A 14,253-nucleotide genomic window follows, 5' to 3' on the forward strand; every position below is an offset into this window, starting at 1 on the left:
CTCCTCCTCCTTTCCCCTCCTTCCTTGCCTTCTCCTCCCTTTCTTCCTTCCCCTTCTTTTCCTCCTTCTTTCCCCTCCTTCCCCTCCTTTTCCTCTCCTTCACTCCTTCCTTCCTTCCCCTCCCTTGCCTCCCTCCCCTGCCCTCCCTCCCTTTTCCTCTCCTTCCCCCTGGGTCCTCAAAGCCCTTATGCCTGGGCTGTGGACACAAAACCCCTCTGCCTCAGAAGCTGCTCAGAACTGGGTGAAGGCTGCACTCAGCTTGCTGCCATCACCTCGCCAAGCTGTCACTCAAAAGAGAGATCATGCAGAAATTACTGAAGTAAAATGCTAATGTGTCGAGTTACTGATCACAGGTTTACGTTTTATAAAAGACGTCTTCATAATCAAACTATTGTTAGCTACCTTGTGTTTTATCTGGAATTCTCTGGAGTTAGGTAATTTACGTGTGTGTTTTGGAGCACACACTTTGTGTCTTAGCTGTCAGCAGATGCTCTAGAGTGTGAACGGTGAGTTTTCTGTCTAAAGCTGGTGCTTTAACACCCAGTGCTGCTTACTGTGCCGTAACGTAACACTATGAGAAGCAAAATCTGATCTAAATGATGGATGTTTGTTTTTCTTTTATGCAGTACACATTTTGGAACTTTATACCCAAGAATTTATTTGAACAATTCAGAAGAATAGCCAACTTTTATTTCCTTATCATATTTCTGGTGCAGGTAAGGCCGGTCATTGTTTTCCATCAAATGTAAATCTAAATAAGTGAGGTTTTGTTCTCAGGTAACTGCCGTGCGGCTAGTGAAGGAGCCAGGATGTGGTGCCCTCACCTACGAGCATGTATTTATTTCTTAAGGACAAAACGTGTTGGTTCTGAGACCCCCACAGGATAAAGCACACACAACATCACTTTGGGTTTAAGTTGGTGACCGCCCTTCCTGCCCCTTTCCTTCTAGTACCTGAGGGGAAATCAGAGCCTTGCCATCTTTTGGACAAGCTCACAGCCAAGCTGTGCATTGTTAGCCTTACTTGGCTCTTCCTAAATGTGTGTGGATGCTCTAAAGAAAATCAAAATCCAAAGATGGTACATGTTAAAAGAGAGTTTTAAAAACAAAAAGAGTGCAAAAAAAATCTCAGGGGTATGAGTTAGGGAACAGTAGTCCAGGTGTGCTTTAAGAACAGCGCTCTGATTCTTCCAGCATAAAATTATCCAAATCGTGTAATTGAAGTGTGACCCTGGGCAGGGGGGTGGATTAACACGGTGTGCCCCGACTTCAGGCTATCTGCTGCTGATGATCAGTGGTTTCCTTAAGCATGCTCCTTAATTTTAAAAAAGTTGCCCTCATTTTAACAGTTAGTGGAATAGGATGTTTTACTCCCTGTCCCCAGTGGTGGGCAGAGTTGGGTGCCAGCAAAGGATTTTAAATGAGTCAAGGTGAATGCCAGGTGCTGGCTCGGGGCAAACTCACCCGCCGGAAGTCACTGTTTTGCGTTTTTGAAGATGATTCTGTGATTCTCTTTCTGCAGTTGATCATCGACACGCCCACAAGTCCGGTAACAAGTGGACTCCCCCTCTTCTTTGTCATTACCGTCACGGCTATCAAACAGGTAAGCATTTTACAGGCGAAAAAGAAGAAAGTCGTCATCTTTGCCGGGCGAATTGCCTTTCATTCAAAGCGAGGTAATCAGTTTGTTTCAGCTCGTTCACAGAAAATTCAACCAAGTTCTGGAAATGCATTTTTATAACTGTGTTAGGTTGATACTTGAAGCAAAATAAGAGATGTTATGTAATTTAGTTGCTAGTCTGGCGCCATCTGAGTTTGAAAAGAAATCTATGCTTTTTTCATCCCGAGCCACCCAGGGACGAGCTCTGATTCTGGCGAGTCCCTTCACCTTTCTGCGTCGTGCCCCGTCTTGACCACCACAGAACATGCTACTTACGGACTCCGGCAAATGGGATGGTTTTGTTCTTGTTGTTTTGCTTTTTGTTTTTCGTAACCCTGGTAAGTAAAGCCAGTGACTAAGGTGGAGAAGAGTACATTTCAGACTTACTCTCCATTTATCCATTTTCTCACTTCAGTCACTCCCCTTTTCTCCTCCCTGTCCCTGGTGAAGATTCATCTTTCTATCACCGTAGAGTTGCCTGTCCTGCGCTGCGTATTCCTGGTTCATCTTCTGCACTTTGTGACTGGCTTCTTCACCCGACATAATGTTTGTAAGGGTTCTCTGCATTTGACATCAGCTCTTCGTTCCCTGTTAGGAATGCGTAACAGTCCGCTGTGTGGATACGCGCTGTTTTGCTCATCAGCTCTTCGTTCCCTGTTACGAATGCATAACAGTCCGCTGTGTGGATACACGCCGTTTTGCTTTTTGCCTCCTCTGTTGTTGGACATTTGGGCTGTTTCCACCTTTTGGCTGTTGTGAATAATGCTTTTGCGTACAGGTTTTATGTGGACATAGGCTTCCTTTTTCCTCTGTTTATTTTAATTGACATATAATAATCATATGTATCCTATATTTAGGAGTAAACATAGGTTTTCATTTTGGGGGTACGTCCCTAGGAGTAGAGCTGCTCTGATGTTGTGAGGAGCTGCCAGCGCGTGTTCCCGAGCAGCCGCACCATTTTGCACCCCCACAGGCGGTGCAGGGGCTCTTTCCTCCGCGTTCTGACCCTTGCTGTTGTCCGCCCTTCCTCTCACAGCCAGCCTGCGTGCAGAGAGCTGCCTTGAGCTGGCCCCTCTGGTGACTCAAGGTGTCGGGCAGCTTTTCACGTGCTTACTGGCCATTTGTGACTCTTTCGAGGAAAGTCTTCAGATCCTTTGCCCATTTTTAAACTGGGTTATTTGTCTTTCTGTTAGAACACTTGTAAGAATTCTTTACATGTCCCATACACAATTCATTTATCTGCTGCAAACTTCTGAACCCAATGCTATTTGCATTTTGACATTTGTTGGTTGATTATCATTTGAGACATCTGGATAATCTGCAAAATGACAGGCTCTAGTTAAATTCTTGATGGTCAAATTCTTGCTGGAAAAGCTATGCTTTGGTGGTGTCTTTTTTTTTTTTTTTTTTTTGAAATGGAGTCTCACTCTGTCACCCAGGCTGGAGTGTAGTGGCACAATCTCAGCTCATTGGAACCTCCACCTCCTGGGTTCAAGCAGTTCTCCTGCCTCAGCCTCCCAAGTAGCTGGGATGACAGGCATGTGCCACCATGCCTGGCTGATTTTGTGTTTTTAGTAGAGATAGGGTTTTGCCATGTTGGCCACGCTGGTCTCAAATTCCTAAACCCAGTTGACTCACCTGCCTCAGCCTCCCAAAGTGCTGGGATTACAGGCATAAGCCACTGCGCCTGGCCATTGTTAGTCTTTAAATCAATAAACACCTGAAGCATACTTCACATGCAATGTGGTACGCACGCAGCCCTGAGCAGGCACAGGCACTGAAGGTGGCGTGTTGCAGAGTGATTACTCCAAAGTCGAAAGGATGCCACGTGAAGGGCTGGCGTCACTGCAGCGTGTCTGTGCATGGGTTTTCAGAGTGCACCATTCTCCTTCTGGTAGTCCAGTTGATTTTCGGTATGAGGATGGATGTCTGGGTATATTATTTTTCAGATGCACCTGTGAGGAGTAGGTGAGAGTTATAGAATGTTAATGTTGGTTTGACTTTTCTTTCTCACTCACTAGTAATCTGGAAATACAGATTTGGACAACAGCCTGAACTGCGTTTCACACCCACCAGATTGGCTTTCAGATGTGAAAGTCTGGAGATGACGTGGTGAAGCAGGCACCACGGGCCCCTGGCAGGAGCGTGGCAGAGCCACCGAGCATAGCAGTTGGCATCATCTGGTACAGGGACCAGTCCCAGGGCAGAGACCGTGTCCAGACCAACATCTGGACACACAGGGGCCGATGTGGATGATAAACATGCAGCTGTGTAGTCAGCACATGGGGCGCGTCTTTGCTAGGCTGGAGCCTGCCGTGCCTGCCGGGATGCGTGAACTAGGGTGTTCGTGGTGACCATCATGGGTTAGTAAAGGACTTGGGCCGCCCAGCGTCCCTCAGTAAGGAGGTGGATGGCTCCACCGTGGTGCATGGCAGAACACAGCACAGCGACCGAGAGGAAGTGCTCTGCCTGAAAACAGAACGTGGGGGAAACTCATGCTGCTGGGGGCCTCGCTGCCCGTGACCGGGGCAGTTTAACGCCTACACGGGATAAGGCCTCACTGAATGATGGTGGTGGGCTCTTGCAGACTTCAACTTTAAGCAAAACGGTGGGTTTTCTCATCAACTTCAAAAGGAAATGGTGCTGAAGGAAATGATGTTATTTGGGGACCTGCTGTGTTTCCAGGAACCCATCGAGGAGATTAGGTGAGGGCGTCCTGTGCTGTCTGTGGCACATCTGTGTGGCAGGAGCAGAGGCTGCAGACAGGACGGAGACCCCTGAGACTCGAGGCATGCTGAGAGAGGAGCACAGGGTGTGGAACAAGGGCTGACGCTGTGCGGCAGTGTCCTGTCCAGCCCTGCCCTGGGAGGCGGACGCAGACAGTTGGTTACTCAGTGTCCTCTGCTCTGCCTTATTTAAGGATTGTAACCCTCCTGGGACCCCACTGAGTAGGAAACTCCTGCGAGCTCCAGGGCTGTCCTGGAGGTGAGGAGAGGATTGCATGGAGTGGGGAGGGTGGCTGTGAAGACGCATCTGGGCCAGCAAGGCAGCGGCCCAGGAGCCCACAGCCCAGGAGCCCATGGCCCAGGAGCCCACGGCCCCGTCGATGCGGAGGCCACTTTGCAACACCATGCAGACCATGGCCTAGACAAGAACATGAGGTGTCCTCGGCCTGGTGTGGGGCAGTGCCCAGGGGTGGGCGTTCGGGGAGGTGTTAAGAGGGGTCAAATGAACACAACCGCAGGTCTGGGCCTCATCACCAACGTCCCTACCGGAGGGGTTTCTTCCTCTCTGGTGCCTCTTGCTCCCCAGCCATCACTCTGAGGGAGGCCTCGCTTCTCCCACTGCTGGTCTGGACCTGTGCGTGCCTGAGCGCCCTCCTGGCTTCCCCACCACTGACCTCCTTGTCCCTCTTCCTCAGGAACGGTGCCTCCCTCTGCGCCCCCCACACCCCTCTGGCTCCAGCAGGGTGTTTGTGCTGGGGTCCCCATGCTCCCTCCCAGCCCCTCCTCGCTTGCCTTGGAAGGCTCCCTGCACTCACAGAGCCCTCCCTGATTTCTTGTAGGTTCCCGCCTCTCTTTTCATGCCATCTCCCCTGTGAATCCCCTGGACACTGATGGGCACCTCACTGTACCTGGCTCTGCTGCTGCCCAGGCCCTGCCTGAGTGGCCTCTCCCTGTGGTGTCCAGCTTCCCTGCTGTGTGTGGGGCCCTCCCATCAGCCCGCTAGCTGCATGGGCCTCCATGTATCCCTCCCAACCCAGCCAGGCTGGCCACTGGGCAGTGCCATCCCCGCTCCATCACCACTGGGCATTCCTGGGCACCTCCTCTCTGTCTTCTTCCCGCAGCCAGGGCACTGGGCTTCTTGGGGGCACTGGTGTCTCTTACCTGAGCTGAACTTGCAGTTACTTCTGTTTCTTCCCCACCAGTCCTGAGAGCAGCAGTGCTGGGGACAAGGTCTGTCATCTGCAGGTCCCTGGTGCCTGGCACTTGCTGAGCATGCAGTTGGTGCTAAATAAGTGTGTTTAACGAACCCAGGAGTTGTCTACCCACTGCCGCCTTCCAAGAAGACTGTTCTTCAGTTTCCCCAGAAAGAGGGTATTTCAGCCATTTGGGAGGAATCTCTGAAAAGCAATCAGATGCCATGGCGTCACTTGTAACGGCCAGAGCTGGAGAACGCGCCGCGCCTTTGGACATCCATGCATCCCGGGTTTCTTAATTCTCCAGAAGCTGGAGGTTTTGGGTTACTTGTTTTTGCTCCCATCAGAATAGACGCCAGTTGCAGGCCCCTGATGCCGGGTGGCCCATAGCGAGGGGCCCGTGAGCCTCCTGCCCCACAGGCTCTCTCGGGATATGCACAGCGGGCCCGCGGCACAGGCTTTCCGCCGCCACCCCGTGAGGTTGGGCTGTGTGTGGCACAGCTGTGTTCCCAATCCTGATGTGCGTTAGGTGCAGTGGATGCCCGTAGGCCCGGGTGTGCAGTCTTTCATGCTGGGATGGTTACTGAGAACGGCCATTCCCCATCCTTTTCTGAGGCACCTGCACCCAGCAACGCGAGACACAAAGGCAGGTCCGTCATCCCAGGAAGTGTCAGCGTGCGGCCTCTCCTGCTGCCGCTTCTTTCAAGATACCACCCGGCTCTCCAACCAGAGGGTGTGCCTCGGGAGCTGGAATTGGAGCACGTGTGTCCGCACCTGTCTGAGGCTGGGGTCAGGGTGAGCTGGGGCCGCTTCTCCAGCGTGAAGCCTGCGCACACGGGAGCCCTGATGGATGTCTCCCGCATGGGTTACTCAGAGGCAGAAATGCACGGAGAACCCTAAGGCTGCTGCGAGCGTGACAGAGTGAGCCGGGGGTTCACCGAGAGTCTGGGCTGCCAGATCTCATGACAGACGTCAGTTTTTAATGAAAGGGAAGTATGGCCAGCGTGTGCTTTTCCAAGCTGAAGGCTGACACTCAGTGGGTGGAATGCAGCTGGCCACAGCATTTATGTGAGAAGCCTTCCCTCCTTTCACTCGGACGTTCCTTTTTTAGGAATTTATCCTAAGGCGATGTCATGAATGTGCACAAAAGTGCAGTTATGTAGCATTTATGCAAACTTCCAGAAGCATCTTTATCAAACGTCTTTGCAGTTATCCAACCGCAAACATGTAAAGCAGCTCAAATTGCCTGGGAAAGTGTCGATGCTGTCAGGGATACAAAGAATCGTGTGTGTGGTGTATCCTGATTTGAAAAATACACCTCTGCAGGCTCGCATTGTGCTTGCACAGAATTCAGCTCGAGCCCTCCGCCTCTCCCCACCTTGCGCCTCCCTGCCTCTCTCCCCGCTTCCTCTCACCCTTCTTTTCCTTCCTTCCTTTAGGGTTATGAAGACTGGCTTCGACATAAGGCAGACAACGCCATGAACCAGTGTCCCGTTCATTTCATCCAGCACGGCAAGCTCGTCCGGAAGCAGAGCCGAAAGCTGCGGGTGAGTGGTGCCCGACACTTTACCCGGACTTAGTCCAGTGACCATTGGAGAAACAGGTCTGACCCAGGTGCGGCGGCTCATGTCTCCCGTCCTGGCGCCTCAGGAGGCTGAGGCAGGAGGATCACTCAGCCCGGGGGCTGGAGGCCACTCAGGAGGCTCCACCATGCCTGTGAACAGCCACTGCTCTCCAGCCTGGGCAGCAGAGAAAGACCCTGTCTCTTAAAACAGTTTTTAAATACAAACTTTAAAAACAGTTTTTATTTTCTTTGACAAAACAGACTGAGATGTTTTTTATTGAGTGTAGGCCCCAGCTCCCTACTACCTTTATTTTTTTACCTTTAATTTTTTTTTTAGTAGTCTTTACTTTTTAAAGCAGTTTTGAGTTCACAGCAGAATTGGGTGGATATACCCACCGCCCCCACCCCCACACACAGCCTCCCCACCAGCAGCATTCCACACCAGAATTGGTGGAATTTAAAATCATTGTGGGAACACACGAACCAATCAAGAGAGAGAAAGGTTGGAAACACTGTGTCTAAAGTTTGTTTTAGAATAAGATATAATAAAATATTAATATAAACTCTACTAGGTAGAAATGTATTGTTTTAGAATAAGGTGTAATAAAATCATATCAGTATAAATTCTACTAGATAGAAGTTTATGAAAATTGGAACAGGAAACCTCATCGAAGATTGTATTTTTAAATTTATTTATTTATTTAGAGACAGAATTATTTAGAGACAGAATCTTGCTCTTTCACCCAGGCCAGAGTGCAGTGGCACAATCACAGCTCAGAGCAACCTCCATCCCCAGGTGCAAGTGATTCTCCTCCCGAGTAGCTGGGATTACAGGTGCACGCCACCACGCCTGGCTAATGTTTGCATTTTCAGTACAGATGAGGTTTTACCAAAACGTTGGCCAGGCTGGCCTCGAACTTCTGGCCTTAAGTGATCCACCCACCTTGGCCTCCCAAAGTGCTGGGATTACAGGCACGAGCCACTGCGCCCTGCCAAAATTTTATTTTTTATTGATATATAATAGTTGTTTGTATTTGGGGATCTGTGTGATACTTTGCTGCCTGCACCCCAATGTGTAAAGATGAAGTCGGGGTAACTGGGATGTCCATCACCTTGTGGATTATTCCTTTGTGCTGGGAATATTACAGTTCTTCTTGAAGGCTGCATTTTAAATGTTTCAAATGAATTACTGGTGTAACTAATACATCAATACATTTTAAAATGTGTTTAAATTATTTAAATGAGATATTTTCGGCCTTTCACTAGTCATTTGGAAGCACCTGTATAGGTGGAACCATGAGTGTGGCCTTCATGTTTGTGTCAAGGCAGCGGTCAGCAGCCTGCTCCAGTCTGCCATCTGACCGTGGAGCTCAGCGCCAGGCCCACGCCGGCCCCTTCCCGCCCCCACTGGTGCCCGTGCTTGCTGCCTGGCCCTCACCCACTCCCACGCCTTCCTCCCTCCTGCAGCCCCACTGCCTATCCCACTGTTTTCCCAGCCGAGCTGTGGGAGGTTCAGTGAGGGACAGAGGGAGCTCCCCACTGGGTCCTGTGCACAGGAAGAGCCAGGCTCGTTCCAGAAGCCGGGAGGGGGAGGGCCTCTGAGCAGCCCAGCCAGCCGGGCCCAGTGAGCCTCTCCGGACAAGGCCGCAGCCCCTCCCGGTGCAGTGGGACAGGAACCCAGGAGGCGCTCAGAGGTCCTTCAGAGGAGCTGGCATCAACCACTGGCCCCCGCCACCCCCGTTCACCTTGCTCTCACTGTTCTGTGTATCACACACATCACCGAATGGACTTTTAAGCATTTAAACATTTTCACTTATAAATTTGCTGTCCAGGTGTTTAAATGCTTCTGAAAGAGCTTCCCTTCAGTGAGCTCAGGTGGGCGATGTTTCCCTAGTGGTCAGGGGTTCAGAGAGCAGATGGCCCCGGCCTAGGGAACAGCCGTGGACTCACACCTGTGTCAGCAGGCGTCCGGTCTCAGGCTTTCAATGCCATTTCCTTTATCGATTATATTCCCCTTGCGAAGCCTTTCATACTTGTAGCTAAACGTCTTTCTTAAAAAAAAAACAGACCTAAACTCTGTCTGCCCACATAAAACTGAATTTTTAATGTACTGGTCTCCGTGGGAAATGCCTGCCCTCTATCCTGCGCATCGTAACAGGGAGGATTCTAAACAGGCTATGCAGGATGAGAAAGAAAAGGTCAGGCTTTTCCTACAACTGCAGGCATCGGCTTCCATCGGTTGTAATGGCTCAAGCCTTGCAGGGTGCTAGAGCGAACTAGAAAGGCAATCCTTTAATTAGTTCTTCTTTTTTAATTAAACTTTTATGTCGAGGTAATTACAGAGGCATCCTGTGTTCCCATTGCCCCGGCGTGTTGCCCAGCTCTAAGATTTCCTTATTTCATGGATGACATAAAGAGAATCCTGTGGCCTGTGACCTCCTGGGGTTGGCTGTCGTCGGGCAGCCTAATTCCCTCGGGATTCACTAAGTCTGCGCACCAGCTGTTCCTTCCCTTTTTTGCTAAGGAGGGTTCCGTGCTGCGGACGTACCGCAGTTTCACCATTCCCAAGTTGAAGGGCGTGTCGGTTTTTCTAGTTTAGGGCTATTATCTATAAAGCTGCTATGAATATTTGTGTACAGGTCTTCCTGTGAATGTAGTTTTCATTTCTTCGGCATAAAAGCTCAAGTGTTCAGTTGCTGGGTCGTCTAGCATATCCACGTTTGGTTTTGAAAGGGACTGCCAACGCGTTTTCCAGCGTGGCTGTCCCGTGTCATTCCCGCCCACCACGTTCCAGTATCTGCCACCCACAACATCTCAGTGTGGCTTAAACATGCATCTCTCGATGGCCTGTCTGACATCTTTCCCTGCGCTCGCTTGGCATCTGTGCATCCTCGTCAGTAAAAATAATTCTTCGTGTCTTCTGTCCATTTTTCCAGCTGGATTATTTGAGCTTCTTTTCACTGTTAAATTTATTTATTTATTTATTTATTTTAAAACGCCAGTCAAATCTAGCAGTAGGGGATTGTAGACCAACTTTAGTGACACTAATGCTAGTAAGTTCTGATAACCCACCACTATCAGACCAACCCACTCTTAAATTTTAAGAGGTCATGTAGTCTAGATATTACTACTTTGTCAGATATAGATTTTTAACACTCAGCAAGGTATTTCACAAAACAAATGTTTTACATTCTATTGAAGTCCAATTTTTTTAAATTTATTTATTTTTAAATTATTTCTTTTGAGACAGTCTTGCCTTTGTCACCCAGGCTGGAGTACAGTGGCACAATCTCGGCTCACTGCAACCTCCACCTCCCAGGTTGAAGCAATTCTCCTGCCTCAGCCTCCCAAGTAGCTGGGACTACAGGCGTGCACCACCACGCCTGTCTAATGCTTGTAGTTTTAGTAGAAACAGGGTTTCACCTGTTGCCCAGACCGGTCTTGAACTCCTGGCCTCAAGTGATCCACGTGCCTTGGCCTCCCAGAGTGCCGGGATTACAGATGTGAGCCACTGCGCCTGGCTGATTTTTTTTTCTTTTGCGGACTGTATGTTCAGTGTCCTGAATGAAGCGTTCTTGGCCTATCCTGAGACCCAAAGACTTTCTCCCATGTTTCTTTCTGAAAGTGTTATAATTTCGTGTTCTACATTTAAGTTCATGATCCACTTTGAGATGGTTTTTGTATAAGGTGTGGTGTTTCTGTCCTTACTGTTTTGCCTGTGGCTGTCCGATTGCCCTGCACCAGGGGTGGGCGGCTGTCCCTCCTCCAGGGAGCAGCCCTTGCCCTCTGTCACCATCAGTGAAGCCCATTTGCGAGGGTCCATTTCTGGTTCCCTGGTCTGTCCCATTGATGTCCACACCCAAGCCCCGCCAATCCCACATTGTTGGTCACTGTAGCTACTTCAGAAGCCCTGTCATTGGGGAGACCGAGTCCTTCCACTCAGTCTTCTTTTTCAGGGTGGTTTTAGCTATTCTAGAGCCTGTGCCTTCCAATATAAATTTTAGAATCAGCTCATTCATGTCTATGAAAGTCCTTGCTGGGATTTCCATAGGGATTTTAGTAAACCCATGGGTACATTTGGGGAGAGTAACCCTCTGATTTTAAAGTCTCACAAATTCACAGTGTGCTGTGACCATCATGTAGTGAGACAGAGAACTCTGCTTGCAGTGTTGACAGAGGCAGGGCAAGCCCCGACCCTGGCATGCCTCCCGAGTGGCGGTGAGACTGGCCGGGGGACCCACACTTGCTCACTCAAGGGGTCTGATGATCCTTCGTCTTTCAGATACACAGTCCAGCTCACTGAGCTGCCATCCTCCCCAGCGAAATGAGAGGGACACAGATACAAACTAGACCATTACCCTTCTCGAAAAACCCACATGATGAACTTCCTGTGATTGAGTTTTACTTCGTTTTTGAGATGTTGTTGCCACTTTGGCTTTATTTGTCCTCATGCTTTGATGAGCTGGGCAGTGCCTTGGCACTGTTGATCAGGAAGCTCTCAGAACTCTACCACCCGGTTCATAAAACGCCGGATTGAGATCAGAGCTTCTCATGGGAGTACATCCCGCTTGGCCATGCTGACAGGCACTCAAACTCGTCTTACTTGGTCTGAATCAGAGATAACCTTGTTGCAGGTGTTGGTCTCTGTTTTTGCTCCAGAATATTCGATCATGCTGTGCTTTGGCACTTCTCTGAGCTGCAGTTGGAATATTGAAACCTGACCTGGTCTTTCTTTGGCCCCAGCAGAATGTCTGGCAGGTGTCTTTTCCTAGAATCATCTCTGCATCCCTGTATCTTCCTGTAAAAAAATGAACACCTTGAAAGAGCAGTCCCACACGGCGGTGAGCTTTCATGGAGGGGCTTTCCGCTGACCATCCTTTCTGCTTGTGCTGTAGGTTGGGGACATTGTCATGGTCAAGGAGGACGAGACGTTTCCCTGCGACTTGATCTTCCTTTCCAGCAACCGGGGAGATGGGACGTGCCATGTCACAACCGCCAGCTTGGATGGAGAATCCAGCCATAAGGTAAGGGGCCTTTTTGTTAGATTCCAGGGAGGGGTCTGCTGGCTTGGAGAAAGAATCCAGCCATAAAGTATGGGGCCTTTTCATTAGATTCCAGGGCGGCGTCCGCCAGCTTAGATGGAGAATCCAGCCATAGAGTAAGGGGCCTTTTCATTAGATTCCAAGGCGGGGTCCACCAGCTTAGACGGAGAATCCAGCCATGAAGTAAGGGGCCTTCTCCTTAAATTCCAGGGTGGGGTATTCCTGTCCATCTTCAGGCTGTGCCCGTGTGGCCGCAGGAACTAACATCCTGTTTAAAAAGTCAGCATTTTCAGTGTTTGCAGTGAGGACCCAAGGACTTGTGCAGCCAAGTTTTTTCCTCACTTTTGCTGCCTCCTATTTTTCACTTTGCTCTTTTTTCTTTAAAAAAAAAAAATAAATTGTATATATTTAAGGCATATATGATGATGTCATGAGATACATGTTTTTATAGTGAGGTTGTGGTGAGAGTGGACCCGATGAACATGTCCACGTCTCACTTGACTTCCCGTTCCCTCCCCTGGCGCCCGTGCCAGAGCAGCCAGAACCTGCTTGATGCAGCAGGAACCCCGAGCCCGACACTCTTGCGCACTCCAGCCCTCCTGTTGTGAGCTGGGTCTCTGGACAGGTCGTCCTAAATGTTGCTACGCTGTGTCTTTGACCGACACCTCCCCATTTCCTTCCCACTTTTTTCTTTCTACTCTCGATGTTTAAAACAACCTATCATCTCAGGTTAACAGAAATAACTTCCGTGATCGCCTGTGTCAATCAGCTAATGCACCAAATTAAAGTTTTAATGAATAGATTGTTGGAATTTAAAGAATTTTCATTTTACTAGTTAAAATGAATGTGAAAACTGGCCTAGAATTATGTGAAAAGTCACACACAATTCTGGATTTTGCCTGTTACTTCAACAAATGTCTTTTTGTTAATTTATCTTAATCTGGATTTTCTGAAATTACTATGTAAGTAATTTCCTGCACTCAATATAAAATTCTGCACAGGCAGCTGATGCTACAAGAATTTTAATTGTCAGTCATAAAGGATATACTACCATTAATTTAAGATTCCTATTTTAAAAATCTATTTCTAAGGCGTTTATGAGAGTGAGCATAGCTCAGTGGATCCAACTATTCCTAAGTCATCAGCTCACAAAAGTGCAACTCTAAAATGGTATTTAGGTAATACCTATGGACATAGGCCATTTCTACTGTGAGATAGAGACATTTTCTTTACAAAATCACCGAAGGGTATGCTAGTCTTTCATAGATAATTCAGGTATGTATCCTGAATTGATAAATGAAAAACCTGTGGATATTTTCGGTTAAATTTGCTTTCAGATTTTCCGTGTAGCATATCCCAGGAGAGTGAGCACTCTAACACAATAGGTTGTCAGCAGCAGTGCTTCTGGGGAGGCAGAGTCCCTGGACGATTCAGGTATTTGTTGTAAGCGGCTGCTGGTCCCTCTGGAACCTGGGAGGAGGTTAAGGTTCCATCCACCCAGAGACCTTGTGAGCCCTCCACACTCTGCCGGCAGCGGCTGCCTTTGTAGCCCTGCCCTGCAGGACTGTGGCTGGTCAGGCTCTGACAAGTTCCAGTCACGCTGGTGAACAGATGCTGTGGGTCTCCAGATGTGCCATGTTTGTCCGGATGAAATGTTGTCGTAGTTGTGGAAGATGATAAAATAGCTATTGCACTTTGACCTTTTGTGGCTTTGCAGTTCGCGTTACAGCTTTGTGTTCTCTGATGTCATTTTTGTGCATTTTGTTTAGCTTTGGGGGACTGGAATTATTTGAGCCCTTTCCTTAAAAGCAGAGTGGGGCGTGGGAAGGGTCCAGCCAACCTCTGTTGGAATCTCAGGGTGGGCTCATGTGACCGCACAGGCTCGTTGGCGTCTCTGGACTCTGCATCTTTGAAATGGGACAGCTGTGTCTCTCAGGGGCTCTTGTGAGGATACAATTAGAAAATGCCCACTGAATTTAGAAAATAAGTGCCCCCTGATTTGTGCGCTTGGTGACAGAGCAGCGATCACTTCCCTCCCCCAGCCCCGTCTGTGTGTTTGGTGACTGAGC

General features: G+C 49.1%; 1 protein-coding gene across 13 annotated transcripts in view; it reads left to right on the forward strand.

Moving 5' to 3' along the window:
- Positions 1-14,253, forward strand: part of ATP11A (ATPase phospholipid transporting 11A) — a 189,648-nt gene that overhangs the window by 104,392 nt on the left and 71,003 nt on the right. For all 13 annotated transcript variants that reach the window (XM_017502400.2, XM_017502338.2, XM_017502281.2 and 10 more), the window contains exons 3-6: positions 627-716; positions 1,522-1,602; positions 7,018-7,125; positions 12,038-12,166. In XM_017502400.2, coding sequence (XP_017357889.1) covers positions 627-716; positions 1,522-1,602; positions 7,018-7,125; positions 12,038-12,166 — 408 coding nt within the window. The remainder of the gene's footprint in view (positions 1-626; positions 717-1,521; positions 1,603-7,017; positions 7,126-12,037; positions 12,167-14,253) is intronic.

This window comes from Cebus imitator, unplaced genomic scaffold, assembly GCF_001604975.1.
Source record: "Cebus imitator isolate Cc_AM_T3 unplaced genomic scaffold, Cebus_imitator-1.0 Scaffold14, whole genome shotgun sequence".
NCBI lineage: Eukaryota > Metazoa > Chordata > Mammalia > Primates > Cebidae > Cebus > Cebus imitator.